This window comes from Nothoprocta perdicaria, unplaced genomic scaffold (genome assembly GCF_003342845.1).
Source record: "Nothoprocta perdicaria isolate Ctin4 unplaced genomic scaffold, notPer1 scaffold_190, whole genome shotgun sequence".
NCBI classification, from domain to species: domain Eukaryota; kingdom Metazoa; phylum Chordata; class Aves; order Tinamiformes; family Tinamidae; genus Nothoprocta; species Nothoprocta perdicaria.
Window position 1 is genome coordinate 1078912 of NW_020455094.1, and position 12692 is coordinate 1091603.

The 12692-nt window shown below is 39.3% G+C and overlaps 1 protein-coding gene across 3 annotated transcripts in view; it reads left to right on the forward strand.

The window, feature by feature from the left end:
- The first annotated feature begins 4757 nt into the window (after nt 1-4757).
- PTPRO (protein tyrosine phosphatase, receptor type O) overlaps nt 4758-12692 on the forward strand; it is a 69499-nt gene continuing 61564 nt past the window's right edge. For all 3 annotated transcript variants that reach the window (XR_003249021.1, XM_026037127.1, XM_026037126.1), the window contains exon 1: nt 4758-4776. Coding sequence is in view for 2 of the 3 variants with exons in the window: in XM_026037127.1 (XP_025892912.1) it covers nt 4771-4776 (6 nt within the window). In the remaining variant the exon portion in view is untranslated. The remainder of the gene's footprint in view (nt 4777-12692) is intronic.

The following is a 12692-nucleotide window of genomic DNA, read 5'->3' on the forward strand; positions in this document are numbered from 1 at the left end:
AAACCTGAGTTGAGTGACAAGAAACAAAAATGGAAGCTAATTTTAAAAGGAAACATTTCGTTGCTGCATAGGGATAGTGGAGCAAAAGTGTGGAAGAACTGAGAGAAAGATTTCAGTAAGGTTCTGGTGGGGGAAAAACAGTCAAGAATGTTTTTGAAAAAAATCGAGTCATTAAATAAATAAGAAAACCCATTCATTTGGCTTGGTTATCAAACAGCTACCACTGGGAGTGAGCACTGCCAACATCTTTCTGGTGGGTAGGAGATATATGTGTGTATGTATTTACAAAGGACTACACTTTGCAAGTGGAGAGACCCAAAAGAGCGCACTTGGCTATTTTTCCAAGACTATCTTGGTGGCTAAGTTTGATTTTTTTAAAGATCTTCTGTGTCACAAGGTACCTAGATACTTTTACAGAACTGATATTAGTGACTTTTCATTGAGAAATGACCATACTAAGACTGAAAAAGGCAACCAACCATGAGACTAATACATTTTTTGCCCAGATTGATGTAATTCCAGAATGACCAGTGATTATGTATAGAAGCGCCACCTACTGTGAACTAAGGAAATGCCAGAAAATTCCATATAGTCATCTCTATCTGTGCCTTTCTCCATAGATGAGTAAATGTCACACAGATAACTCATAAAATACAAGAAACAAACAGCAACAGATCAGGACAAAGTGAGCTGGCATCCAATAGATAACTAGAAAAGAAAATCATTATTGCTTTTAAAATCTGAACACTTTTTTATGTTACTAGAATATTTTATATTGTGTTGTCTAGTCGTCTGAAAGCCTTTTACATTGTCAATGAACTATGAGCCTGTGAAACAAAGATAAGTAGATATTTACTATGAGGGACTTCTGGGAAAGGCTATGTGATTCATTTCAGGTCCTGCTGTTTATAAAATCATCTTAGTCAAGAGAGTCATATATAAATAAACATATATTTTTATATCTAATATATAAAGGTGCACTGGCACCATGAGTTAAAATTAGCCAGAAGTTGTTAAAAAATATTATTGTTTCATTCTACGATAGTGAACAAGCTTCCTATTGAATATTTTCACATGCCCTTTCTCAGCTGCCTTTCATCTGTCATTGTATTGAGCTTTATCTTGTCTGGCTAGCCACTGTCGTGTCTGGAGAAAAGCTCAGTCAGGTATTAAAAGAAAAATAGGGAATAATGATTTGCATTAAGAGAATACAGAACCTGCAGAATATGTATCTCTGCATCTCTAATGAGACAGCTCTTATAATACCCAGTGGATGATTTCTTAGCAACCTCACTTTATAAACAAAGCAAAATTATTAGAAGAAAGTTTGAGGATTTATCGCTCTTTGACAACTCAGGAAGAGAGACCTTGATCCTCTGGCTGATTCTTGAACAAAGCCCTCTGTTGTTGCACAGGCAAAGGATTTATGTAGGTGCTTGCATCTTTTGCTGAATAACAAGTTTTGTACACTCAAAGATATATGCTTTGCTCAGTTAGGGCCATCATGTTTTTTCTACCGTTGAAAAAGAAAACATGTAAACAAAATTAAAACCTTTTAGCATCACTTCAGACATAAAAGATTATCAGATATAATACATAAAAATGGCAGTACAAATCTAAATTGTAGCAGCAATTACACAGTACACAGGATGCATCTGGTCTCGTCTGGCTTTTCATATTGAGAAGGAGGGTTTCCAGAAAGAGAAAAGCATCTACAGAAAGCAATTTGTTTAATCTTAAATGGATAAATCAACTTCTAGAGATCTATCTATCCCTACAGAGGGAGCCTAGAGCACTAGATTAAACTGCATGCCCAATTTTTAGGTTGATAAAATTGAGCCAGATAAATGCTGCAATACATATTGAAGTCTCAGCATAAAAATTCCAACCAACATATTATTAAGGACCCTGTGTTGAGAAGGTGACAGGAAATTTAGTGCTGGAATTATACAGACAGGCATGTGGAATATTCAGAAAAGCCCTTGTGATAGAATGTAACTGTATCTCAATAAAGGATACAGTTTGCGGTTTTATATTAGAAATAGAGTGAGTGGTTATTTTCCTGCTCTAGTACACAATTGCAGATTTTCTCTTTGCAAGTTGAAACCCTTTATGTCAATTGCATTTGCTATTAACTTGTTAGGGAAGGACATGTGCTTGTGCAGCATGAGCAGGTTTGCTGTTTTCCTGGCTGCTGAGCAGGGTGCTGCCTGCAGTGGTGGGATGCAGAGCGTTTCAGTGGCTAAGAATTTATCAGATGAGTACAAATGGCTGAGCTGAGCCTAAAGCTGCACTAGAAATGATTTCAAAATCAGGGTGTAGCAGCAGCCGGAATGCATCGTGTGGATCCGCAACTGACCCTGTGCGGTACAGAGAATTTTGGAGCTCATCTCGTTAATAATCAGGGAAATGGCACTGAGCACCTGCCTTGTTTTGAGCACAGGGTGGGGAAAAGCAAAAGAAATCTGCACAACAAATGCTTTAGCAAAAAAAAAAAAAAAAAAAAAAAAAAAAAAAAAAAAAAAAAAAAAAAAAAAAAAAAAAAAAAAAAAAAAAAAAAAGACAATATTTAACCACAGGAACTATGTATAAATAATGTGAAAAATCTCAGCAGGTGCTCTCAGATCAACTCTTGCCAATTTAGAGATCATGTGGATACAGCAGTGCAGTCAAAGGCCAAACTATCAGGTTCCACTTGGATTTGAAAAGAAAATAGAATAGACCTGTATCTGAACATGAACAAGCCATCTTTCAAGGGAGAGAGGTCAGACCACAGTTACGGCTATGGGCAGAAGGATAATAAGTATTAGAGTGCAAAATAGGAAGACAGTTGATCTGGGTGTAGGTATTTCTTCCTGACTATACCATTTCTTTTGTCATCTTTGGAGACATTATCTTGATGATTTTTTTAGATGAGGACAAAATTAACCTTGTATCTGTTTCAGATTTCTTCTGTTCTGTGTTTTTTTTTTTTTTTTTTTTTTTTTTTTCCCCCTCTTTATGAGCACATGCTTCCCTCTGCAAATGGGGGAAAGTGGAATTCAGCTGCATAACTGCAGCTCAATAATTGACGTTGTTTAGTGTTTTTAGCCTAAATTAAGAACCTATACAGCAGTGTAAACAGTTTCGTAGATGTTTGATATTATCATGCTGTGTCAATGCTATACAAGGTCAATAAGAGTCTGCAGTGTCAGCAAAGTTAGCTCTCATACAGTAGAATAAATTGCAGTGCCCAAAGAATTCATTTGAAAGAGAAATTATTTTCTTTTTTTCTATAAATGTCTCCTTATTTCAAATTTTCAAACCTCTCTGGAAGTCTCAAAATATATGTGAAAATTTGAAATTAAAAAAGAAATAAGAGTATCTTACCTCCTAATTCCCATTAATATCATTTGGCGTTAAGGAATAAGGAATTAGGCCTGTGATTAGCTTACCAGTAAGTTTATTCATTGATTCTAGTATTTTATTTTATATTAACATCAGGTGGGTGTGGGGAGTGAGCGGGAAGTCTTTTTCTTTTCCACTGTTTCCCACTGAGCTGCTTTGTGATTTTGAATGAATTAGGTAGCCACTTTGATCTCCAATTTTTCAGATGAAAGGAGGCTATAACTTCCTCCCAGCTGTGCTCTTTGTAGGTATTGCAAATAACAAAGCATTGCATTCTTTCTTCAAGTAGTAGTTCACTTGTGCACACAAAGGACATATACGCCCCGTCAGTTCAGAATGAAAACATTTCACTTTTATATATCCATAAGAGTGCACTTGCCCTCTACCCGTCATGGTCAGTCTTCAAATTCTGTTGAACCTCAGGAACTTTCTGTTTCACTTCCTAATCTTATATTTCAATATCAGTAATTGATTCAAAGTTTTTATTCCAGATTGTGGCTATTTGAATGGGTGAATCCACTGTATTTTTGGAAGTGAAGGCCTGAACAGCAGAGATGTTGTCCTTCATCACCTAAAAAGCTTGTCTCCTTCAACATTCATTTAATCTCCTGTAGAGCACTTTGCAATGGAAGACACCCTTGAATTACCATTTGATGATATGGGAAGAACAATTTTTTTTTCAAGTAATACAAGCTTTTCAGAATTTGCCTATAAATTGTTTTCTCACTCACTCTATCTTCTTCTATATTTATTTTTCCCAAGGTGAAGTTACTAACTTCCCTAGGAAGTTAGGAACTTGTTCCTTGAATTTTGTGACTCAGAGGCAACTGTAGTAGTTGGGTAGGTGTTGGCTCATACAGAGTGTACTTTTAAAAGATTTCATCTCAAATGATAGGGAATATGTACATTCTTAGGGTAAAATATATGTGGATGATGCCTCTCAATGACCTCCATCTCCTAGGAACTGAGATTATTTCTCTCTTTTCCTTTCCCTGTTGAGGTAAATATTCCTTCTATTTGGAGATTAACAGAAAAATCACCTAATGTGGCTTCTTCACCTTCCATCTGGCCTAAGCACAACTCTAAACATTTTACAGTTCTGCGCATGGAAATTTCCTTTAATTCCTTCCCAAAAAGACTGAGGAAAAGGTGTTAACTGGAGAACGACATGACAGAGGTCAATTGGACAGAGTCAAGGAACTGATGAGGCGATATGTTTTCTGTGCCCTTTCTTATTTCTGTTTTTTACATACAGGCTCAAGAGGGAAGAGGCACTTTAAATAAAACCCATGGTTCATATGGTTCATCCGGCATGTGTGTATGTTTGGAGCTGTTCACAAGGGATGCTAAAATTTAATCGCAGAGACTCCATTGAATGTCTGAATGGAGGTATGAGAGTGTTTGTGGTTGAGGAAGGGAATCAAATTCATTTCTTCTGTCAAGATAATTGCCCCTCTTGACAAAACTTTAGTTCTAGAGAGAGACCATGTTTTCCTGAATGTGAATGTTTTAATGTTTTCCTGAATGTGAATTCCTGTCAATTTTCAAGCCTCTATGCGTAGACTAGAGAGAGATACCATCTATGAAATTCTAACCCTGTTTTAAACTTTGTCGATATCAGGAGTCCCTGGATCACTAGGTTCAGGCTTTTCCCTCTCCCAGTTTGCAGTAGAAGGATGAGCTAAAAATAAATATTTAACTGCAGCTTATTAAATATTTGATATTTTTTCAAAGTGTTACATGAAAAGTACTAGCGTTAATGAATGCAAACATTACTTTTTCACATGCTTAGCATTTTGGCATTTACTTAATGCTATCGCAAGAGCAGTCGATAGTGTCAAGGAAGATTTCCTTGCATTAGTTCTACGGTAGATTATTAACTAAAGAACAGGATGGACTGTACATATAATATTGACATTTGCTTTAAAAGAAGCCCACATATTCTGCATTGGAGGGGAAAAGCCTACTTCCCCTTTAAAGCTGTTTCCTAGAACAAAGCAATATTGAAACTTATTTATAAAATATGACTAGGTTATTATTATTACTGGCTTTTTAAGTGTAAGGATAGAAGCAGTGCTGGGGATACTTTTTATAGAGCAGAATGCCAGAAATGCTTTGTTAACCTGAATCAGACATCATAAATTATTGAGAAGTGCTGCTTTTGCTGTCTTTTTACTCCTTAAAATATTCTTTTTTTTTCATGAAAAATCTTGAAGATAAAGGTTTCTGTTTTTCCCATGGAGCGTTTAGACTAAAGAGTGTGTATTAATGGAGGTTCTCTGCACAGCCTGCGGAGAACAGTAGATAAGAACAAAAGCCCCAGGATTAAATTGCCTTATTTTTACTAACTCTTATCCTAACATTTCCATATCCATTGCTTGAAGGCCATTTCAAGCAATCTTTCTCTTCTTACAGCTGGCATTCCTCCAATCTTTGTCTGCCCCAGAATTAACTAGACCTTTTGGAAAGCTTAACATTCTTATCCAAATTCTGCAAGGGTAATTTTGCTTTTAAAACTAAAGCATCTAGTTATGACAACTGAGAGTTGCAAAGAAGCCTCAATGTGGTATAATTTGCACGTTTCCTCTTTGTGCTCAGAGGGAATTTTTCCCAGGTCATGGCTGGAGGAAATGCTTGTGTCTTTGTATGAAATTGTATTGATGTCCATCATATGCATCATTCTTATTGATAGCCTTTAAAACTAGAATAAGAAGACTGGATGTGGAGCATGGATAGTGTAAGGGTTTTGCAGAAAGTATGTTTTTTTTTTCTGCTTTATTCTTTAAAAGAGAGATGTGAAAATGAAAAAGGTAGGGTATTGCACTGAGACAGTTGGATGGAGCACGTAGATGGTATTGTGACAGAAGTGATGTGGGAACCTGAAAGGTCATCTGAAGTAAAAGTAGTCACCTGAAAATCAGCTATTTCATGTTTCAAGTAAATTATTTGAAACCGAAGCCTGTTCTGGATGGCAACTCCACATTGCAACAGACCAGAGTTTCAGGGAGCCCCCCTTTTTTCCTAGCCGTAAAAGATCAGAACATGGCTGGCATCATTTCGGACCAGGGGATTCTCTAACATGCAGAAACAAAAAGCAAAACAAAACAAAACAACCCCCCCCAAATTTTACCTAGTAGAGCAATAGAGTACATATCTATGAAGTGCATGTTTATGAAGACATCAGATTTTAGCTTCTGACTCTTTCTTGGTTCACTTCACAGTAACTACAATGAACCAGTAACTTGTGTTAGTGGAAGTACATTTACCAATTCAGTTGTAATTGCTGCTCAGTATCATTTGTCATCGTCACAGGGAAATGACACACAGGCAGCTTACCTTAGGAAGCTGATGCAGAAATAATGTAACATGATTTATTTTATGAAACTTCCTATGTGTTGAGGAGGTGCCCCTGAAAGACTGTAGCAGAGGACAGAAATTATGAAATCTGATTCCAGTCCTTCCCTCATTATAAGCGTAGGACTTCAGATAACCGATTTTGCCAAGCTTGGAGCACTGACCCTCCTATTGCACTTTCACAAGTAATCCCGATCTGAGATGAATTCACAGGTAGCTCTGTCTGAAAAGGTCATCTTGGCTCTAAGTGTCATTTAAGGATCTAAATTTAGGTAAGATGAATCTAGGCTAGAATGAGTGATCGTGTGACTTGGAAGAAAGTCAGCCTTTTTTGGCCACTGGGACAAAATATATCTGGATGTAGTAGAGTCACTCACAAAAATAGCTGATAATATAGCCAGTAGGTCTGGGTATAGTGCAATGCAATTTTGTAATACTTTGATGTTAGTTTTGGTGAGTATTAGGCAGTGTGTGATCTTAACGGTGCCCTTATTCTAAGATCCTGATGCTTGGAGCTTCAAAATTGGCAACTTGAGTTGAGATTTCAGATGCCAACTTTAGAAACTCTGAGCAGACAGAAGTTTTAGATTTGTTCAGAGCCTTAGTTCTGGTTGTTTGGTGGAAGGTAACATGGTTTCCCTTACTGGTAGATCAGAATTTACCAGTACCCAAAGTACATTTTTTCAGAGCTGATGAGCATCCCCTGCGCCTCCTGAAGCCAGTGGAACATTTAGCTACTTGCACTTTTGTTACTCAGATCGAGATCCAATATGTTTCACAGTGATCTATTCAAAAGCTCAAGTACAGAAAAATAGTTCCTGTTTTGAAATCGATATCTTCCTTGGATATAAAACCCATACTGTTACAGGGAAATAAAATGAGGATGTAGACTTCTAAATAAAGAATTCTGAGCAAGGTGTGTCTTTCCCATTACTCTCTCTCTTTTTTTTTCTTTTTTTTTTTTACGTCACATATTTTCTTGCTTCCTTTCCTTTTTAATTTAATTGGAACCACATTATTGGCTGAAAATTCTGCTAGCATGACTCATCCCTGCACTGCAAATGAGTGAACAGGCATTACATTGTGGGATTTACCACCCCCCTCTGCTTTTTTCTAAGTGCTTTAGTGTGGCACGAGCTTGTAATAATAAACTAGGAAGGAAGTTGAAGCCAGTCATTTGGTTCTGAATGCACAAACCCTGCCAAATTTCCCCACAGGCATGAAACAGCCGCTCAAGCTGTGACACCAGCAAATTAAATCCTGGATCTAGCTGACCAGAAGTAATGAAATGTGTATTTACCATACTGATGCTGTCAGTCTTAAGACACACTGGCTTTACAATCTAGTTAAGTGGGGCATGTTTGTCACTTCCAGTGGTGCTTAGAAAAAACACTAGATTTGTCCTAGCCTCTTTTCCCAAAATCTCCAGCCCACTGTTGGTTGGTAAGCCTCATCTCATACAGCATGAAGGAGGGGATGCATGGAATGGTCTGTTCTTAAACAGTGCTTGCTAAAGTGAAATACATATCCCCAAGGGAGATAAATGATCTAGTCTTATGACATGCTGATTGCCAAGGCTTTTATTCATCCCTTTTCTCTCGCTTCATTTTACAAACCGAACCTTTGTGCTAAAATGGAAAGAGAAATTATTCCAAGAGACAATAGATGCCTCACAAAAACCATGTGTCCTATTCATGCAGCAGTTTAAAAGCCCAGGCATACAGGTGTGTGGGAGAAGACCATGTAATCATATCAGAATAGATATCATTCAAAGGAGATGTGCTTTATGCAGGTGGGTGCAGGTGTGGGAGGGATGAGCCACACATGATGATGAGATGCCACTCAAGAAAGGCACAGACATCACTCATGCAGTGGTTTAACAGCATCTGGGCACTGGCAGATGAAGGAGGGAGGCCACCATTTAACAGTGCCCTCATACTTAGGTTATAAAGTTATAACTTTCTTTGTGCATATATATATATATATATTTATAAAGTTGTACCTTTTCCTTGTCATGTCTCCTCCTAGGTAGCAACAGCAGATATATGTGAGGTTTTTATGTGTTTAGCTAGGACCAGCATATTATGCTAATTGTCTGAAAACTGTTTCAGCAGAGTAACAGATCATCTCCTGACTAGTACTTGCTATGAACACCAGAAAACATTGTGAGAGGGGGAGGTAAAGGTATACAGTCTTTGATGCACAGAATACAATACCCATGTCAGAATCAAAGAATAAAATCACACCCCATATGAGCAGTCTGAAAGCACCTAATTATATTCTAGGAATGCCTGTAACTGCAATTATATGCTTAATTTCCAGCTGTACTTAATTAACATCACAAATGATTTATAATAACACCAAACACAGGGAACTTGCTTTGAACTGTGTTCATTGGCACATACAGATTTGTTGGGCCCTTTGTGTGTTTCTTCATAGCAAGGTAGGCAAATTGGGTTAGTATCACACAGCTCAGCAGCAGAGCTGCAAGATGTGAATAGTTTTACAGATAACACAATAAACTTTGTTCTAATAAGGCATTTATATGCAAGTCTGTGGAAAGTCAAAACTCGATGTCTATGGGATTACACATGTACTTAAAGGTTATTATGTTGTAATAACGTTGCTGAATCAGGGCTGCCTTTCTTTGCTTTATCTTGAAAGAAAAGTCTGCTTTCAGTGACAGGATAGTACATCATCCTCTGAAAGAAAGTCTGCCCATATTGAGACAGCTGCAGGAATTGTTCCAAATTTTGTTAGTGAGAGGACAATGGAGATGAAGTATAAAAGGACTCCACTTTCCTGAACAGCTCTAAATATAATACTGTCTTAAAAGTTTGAGTCTTTTGGCCTGTCATATTGTCTAGTTCAAAATGCTGCATCAGGATTTAAGGCAAAATGTGCAATTCAAAATGTGCACTTCAAAAGTTTGAAATGTAGTGCTTTGATCTACCTAAAGGGTAAGCGTATTCCATTGTTAAGGTAAACATGTGTAACCTTTTGCAAAACTCTGCCCTTGGACTGTAAACCTTTTTGAGCAAGTGCTGTGTCATCTATGAACCAATGCCAAAACCTTCACAGTTCATCCACTGATAACTTTGGTTTGTACCATCTTAGCATTCTAAGTTTTTTTTTTTTTTTTTCTAGATGCTATTCAAAGCACACTTCGAATCAATAGTTGAAGTTGAATTCCCCCTATTTTTAATCTTAGGTTAGAGATACTTAAGTTTGAGGGGTCCTGTGAGGGCTGGACTTACCCTGCACTGGCAACCTTAGAATAATAGAATCGTAGAATCATAGAATGCTTAAGGTTGGAAGCGACCTCCAGAGACCATCTAGTCCAACCCCCCTGCACGCACAGGGACACACAGAGCACGTGGCACAGGGCTGCATCCAAGCGGGTTTTAAAGATCTCCAAAGAGGGAGACTCCACAACCTCTCTGGGCAGCCTGTTCCAGGGCTCTGTCACCCTCACTGTCAATAAATTTTCCCTTAAGTTCCTGTGGAATTTTGGTGCCTCATTTCGTGGCCGTTTCCTCTAGTCCTGTCACTGGCCACCACTGAAAAGAGGCCGCCCCCCTCCTCCTCACTGCCTCCCTTGAGGTATTTATAGACACTGATCAGCCTCCTCTTCTCCAGGCTGAACAGGCCCAGCTCCCTCAGCCTTTGCTCATAGGGCAGATGTTCCAGGTCCCTGATCATCCTCGTAGCCCTGCGCTGGACTCTCTCCAGCAGCTCCACATCCCTCTTGTACTGGGGAGCCCAGAACTGGACACAGTACTTCAGATGTGGCCTCACCAGGACTGTGTATATGGGGACGATCACCTCCCTCGAGCTGCTGGAGACGCTCTTTCTGGTGTCTGGGGTTATTCCTCCCCCGGTGCAGGACCATGCGCTTGTTGAACTTCATGAGATTTCTCACCACCCAGTTGTCCAGTCTGTCCAGGTCCCTCTGGATGGCAGCACAGCCCTCAGGGCTATCAGCTACTCCTCCCAGTTTCCTGTCATCAGCAAACTTGCTGAGGGAGCACTCCATCCCTTCATCCAGGTCACTGATGAATAAATTGAATAGGACTGGACCAAGGACTGACCCCTGGGGGACACCGCTAACCACAGGCCTCCAATTGGATTCAGTGCCAGTGATCGCCACCCTCCAAGCTCTGCCATCCATTCAGTTCTTAGTCCATCTCACACTGCAGTCATCTATCCCACACCTCCAAAGCTTGCCCAGGAGAGTGTTGTGAGGGACAGCGTCAAAAGCCTTGCTGAAGTCCAGATAGATGACATCCACTGCTCTCCCCTCATCTATCCAGTTAGTCATTCCGTCATAGAAGGCTATCAGGTTAGACAAGCATGATTTCCCCTTGGTGAATCCATGCTGATTATTCCTGAGCACCTTCTTGTCCTCCACATGCTTGGACAACAGCCAGGATGAGCTGTTCCATCACTTTCTCAGGGATGGAGGTGAATCTGACTAGCCTGTAGTTGCCCGGGTCCTCCTTCTTGCCCTTTTTGAAGACTGGTGTGACACTGGCTTTCTTCCAGTCCTCCAGTACCTCTCTTGATCTCCAGGACCTTTTGAAGATGATGGAGAGTGACTGAGCAATAACACCTGCCAGCTCACACAACACTGGGGTGCATCCCATCAGGACCCATGGATTTGTGGGTGTTGAGTTTTCCTAAATGCTCTCTGACCCACTCTTCCTCTACCCACGTCAACTCTTCCTCTCTTCAGGCTTCTTTTCTTGTCCCTAGGGTCTGGGATTCCAGAGGGATGCCCTTGGTGAACACTGAATGCAAAGGTGGCATTCAGTAACTCTGTTTTTTCTATGTTTTTCGTAAGGAGGGCACCTACCCCGTTCATCAGCAGACCCACCTTTTCCCTAATCTTCCTTTTACCATTGATGTATTTGAAGAAGCTCTTCTTTTTATTTTTAACATCCCTTGCCAGATTCTGTTCCAAACGTGCCTTAGCTTTCCTTGTCACATCCCTGCATTCCCTGACAATGTTCCTCTTCTCAAGGGGCCTGTCCTTTTTTCCATATTCCCTGTATACTCCTTTTTTCTGCTTGAGTTTTGCCAGGAGCTCCCTGTTCATCCACCCAGGCCTCCTGCTCCCATCATCGCCTGACTTCTTACTCACAGGGTTGCACAGTTGCTGAGTATGTAGGAAATACTCCTTGAAAACTAACCACCTAAATACCTTTTTCCTCTTGTCCCTTCTTCTCAAGCCTACTGTTTCAGTGTCTCTGGTGGGTGCAGTCTCACTGCATCAGTTAAACATAGAGAAATTTTCTCCTGAAGTGGGTTATAATGCTAAATATTAGGTGCCCTGAGTCCAGGAATCTTGCCTTACGGTGTCACTTATGAGTTTTGTACTCTGCGTTAACTTAGCCAGCTCTTGATACTTTACCATCGAAAGATTTACATATTTTTACCACAGAGCATCAGTTTCTGAGGTTATTTCACTTTAAGATTACCATGAGTCTGTTTTGAAAATTCCTATAGAGAACAAGCGCTTCTTTTAGACAGCTGGTTTGCAATTAATTAAAAGGAAAGTGTTTTCAGCTGGCAATGACTTATCATGCCCATGATATATGAAAACAAGATTAAATTGCTTCATTTTCTCTCTACTAATAATAAAAGAAATAATGAAAACGAAACAGTATAGCATAGGAAATGTAAAGTGCCAACCAAAACCACGGACATAATGCCTAATCCTGAGAGCTGTTGACCTGACTCATGCTGAAACAGGCATATTTGGAGAGGCTTAGCCAGTGCCAAAAATTATTTTTCAGTTGCAGCCTCTTGAAATATTTTGAGTTCAGGGTATTTGATCAGTGCCTGCAATGCAAGGGGATCATTTAGTTAGTTTTCTTTTTCTTTTTTTTTTTTTTATGATTTAATGGCTTACTATTACACTTCATGGTTTATTGGAAATCCTCTTGCTC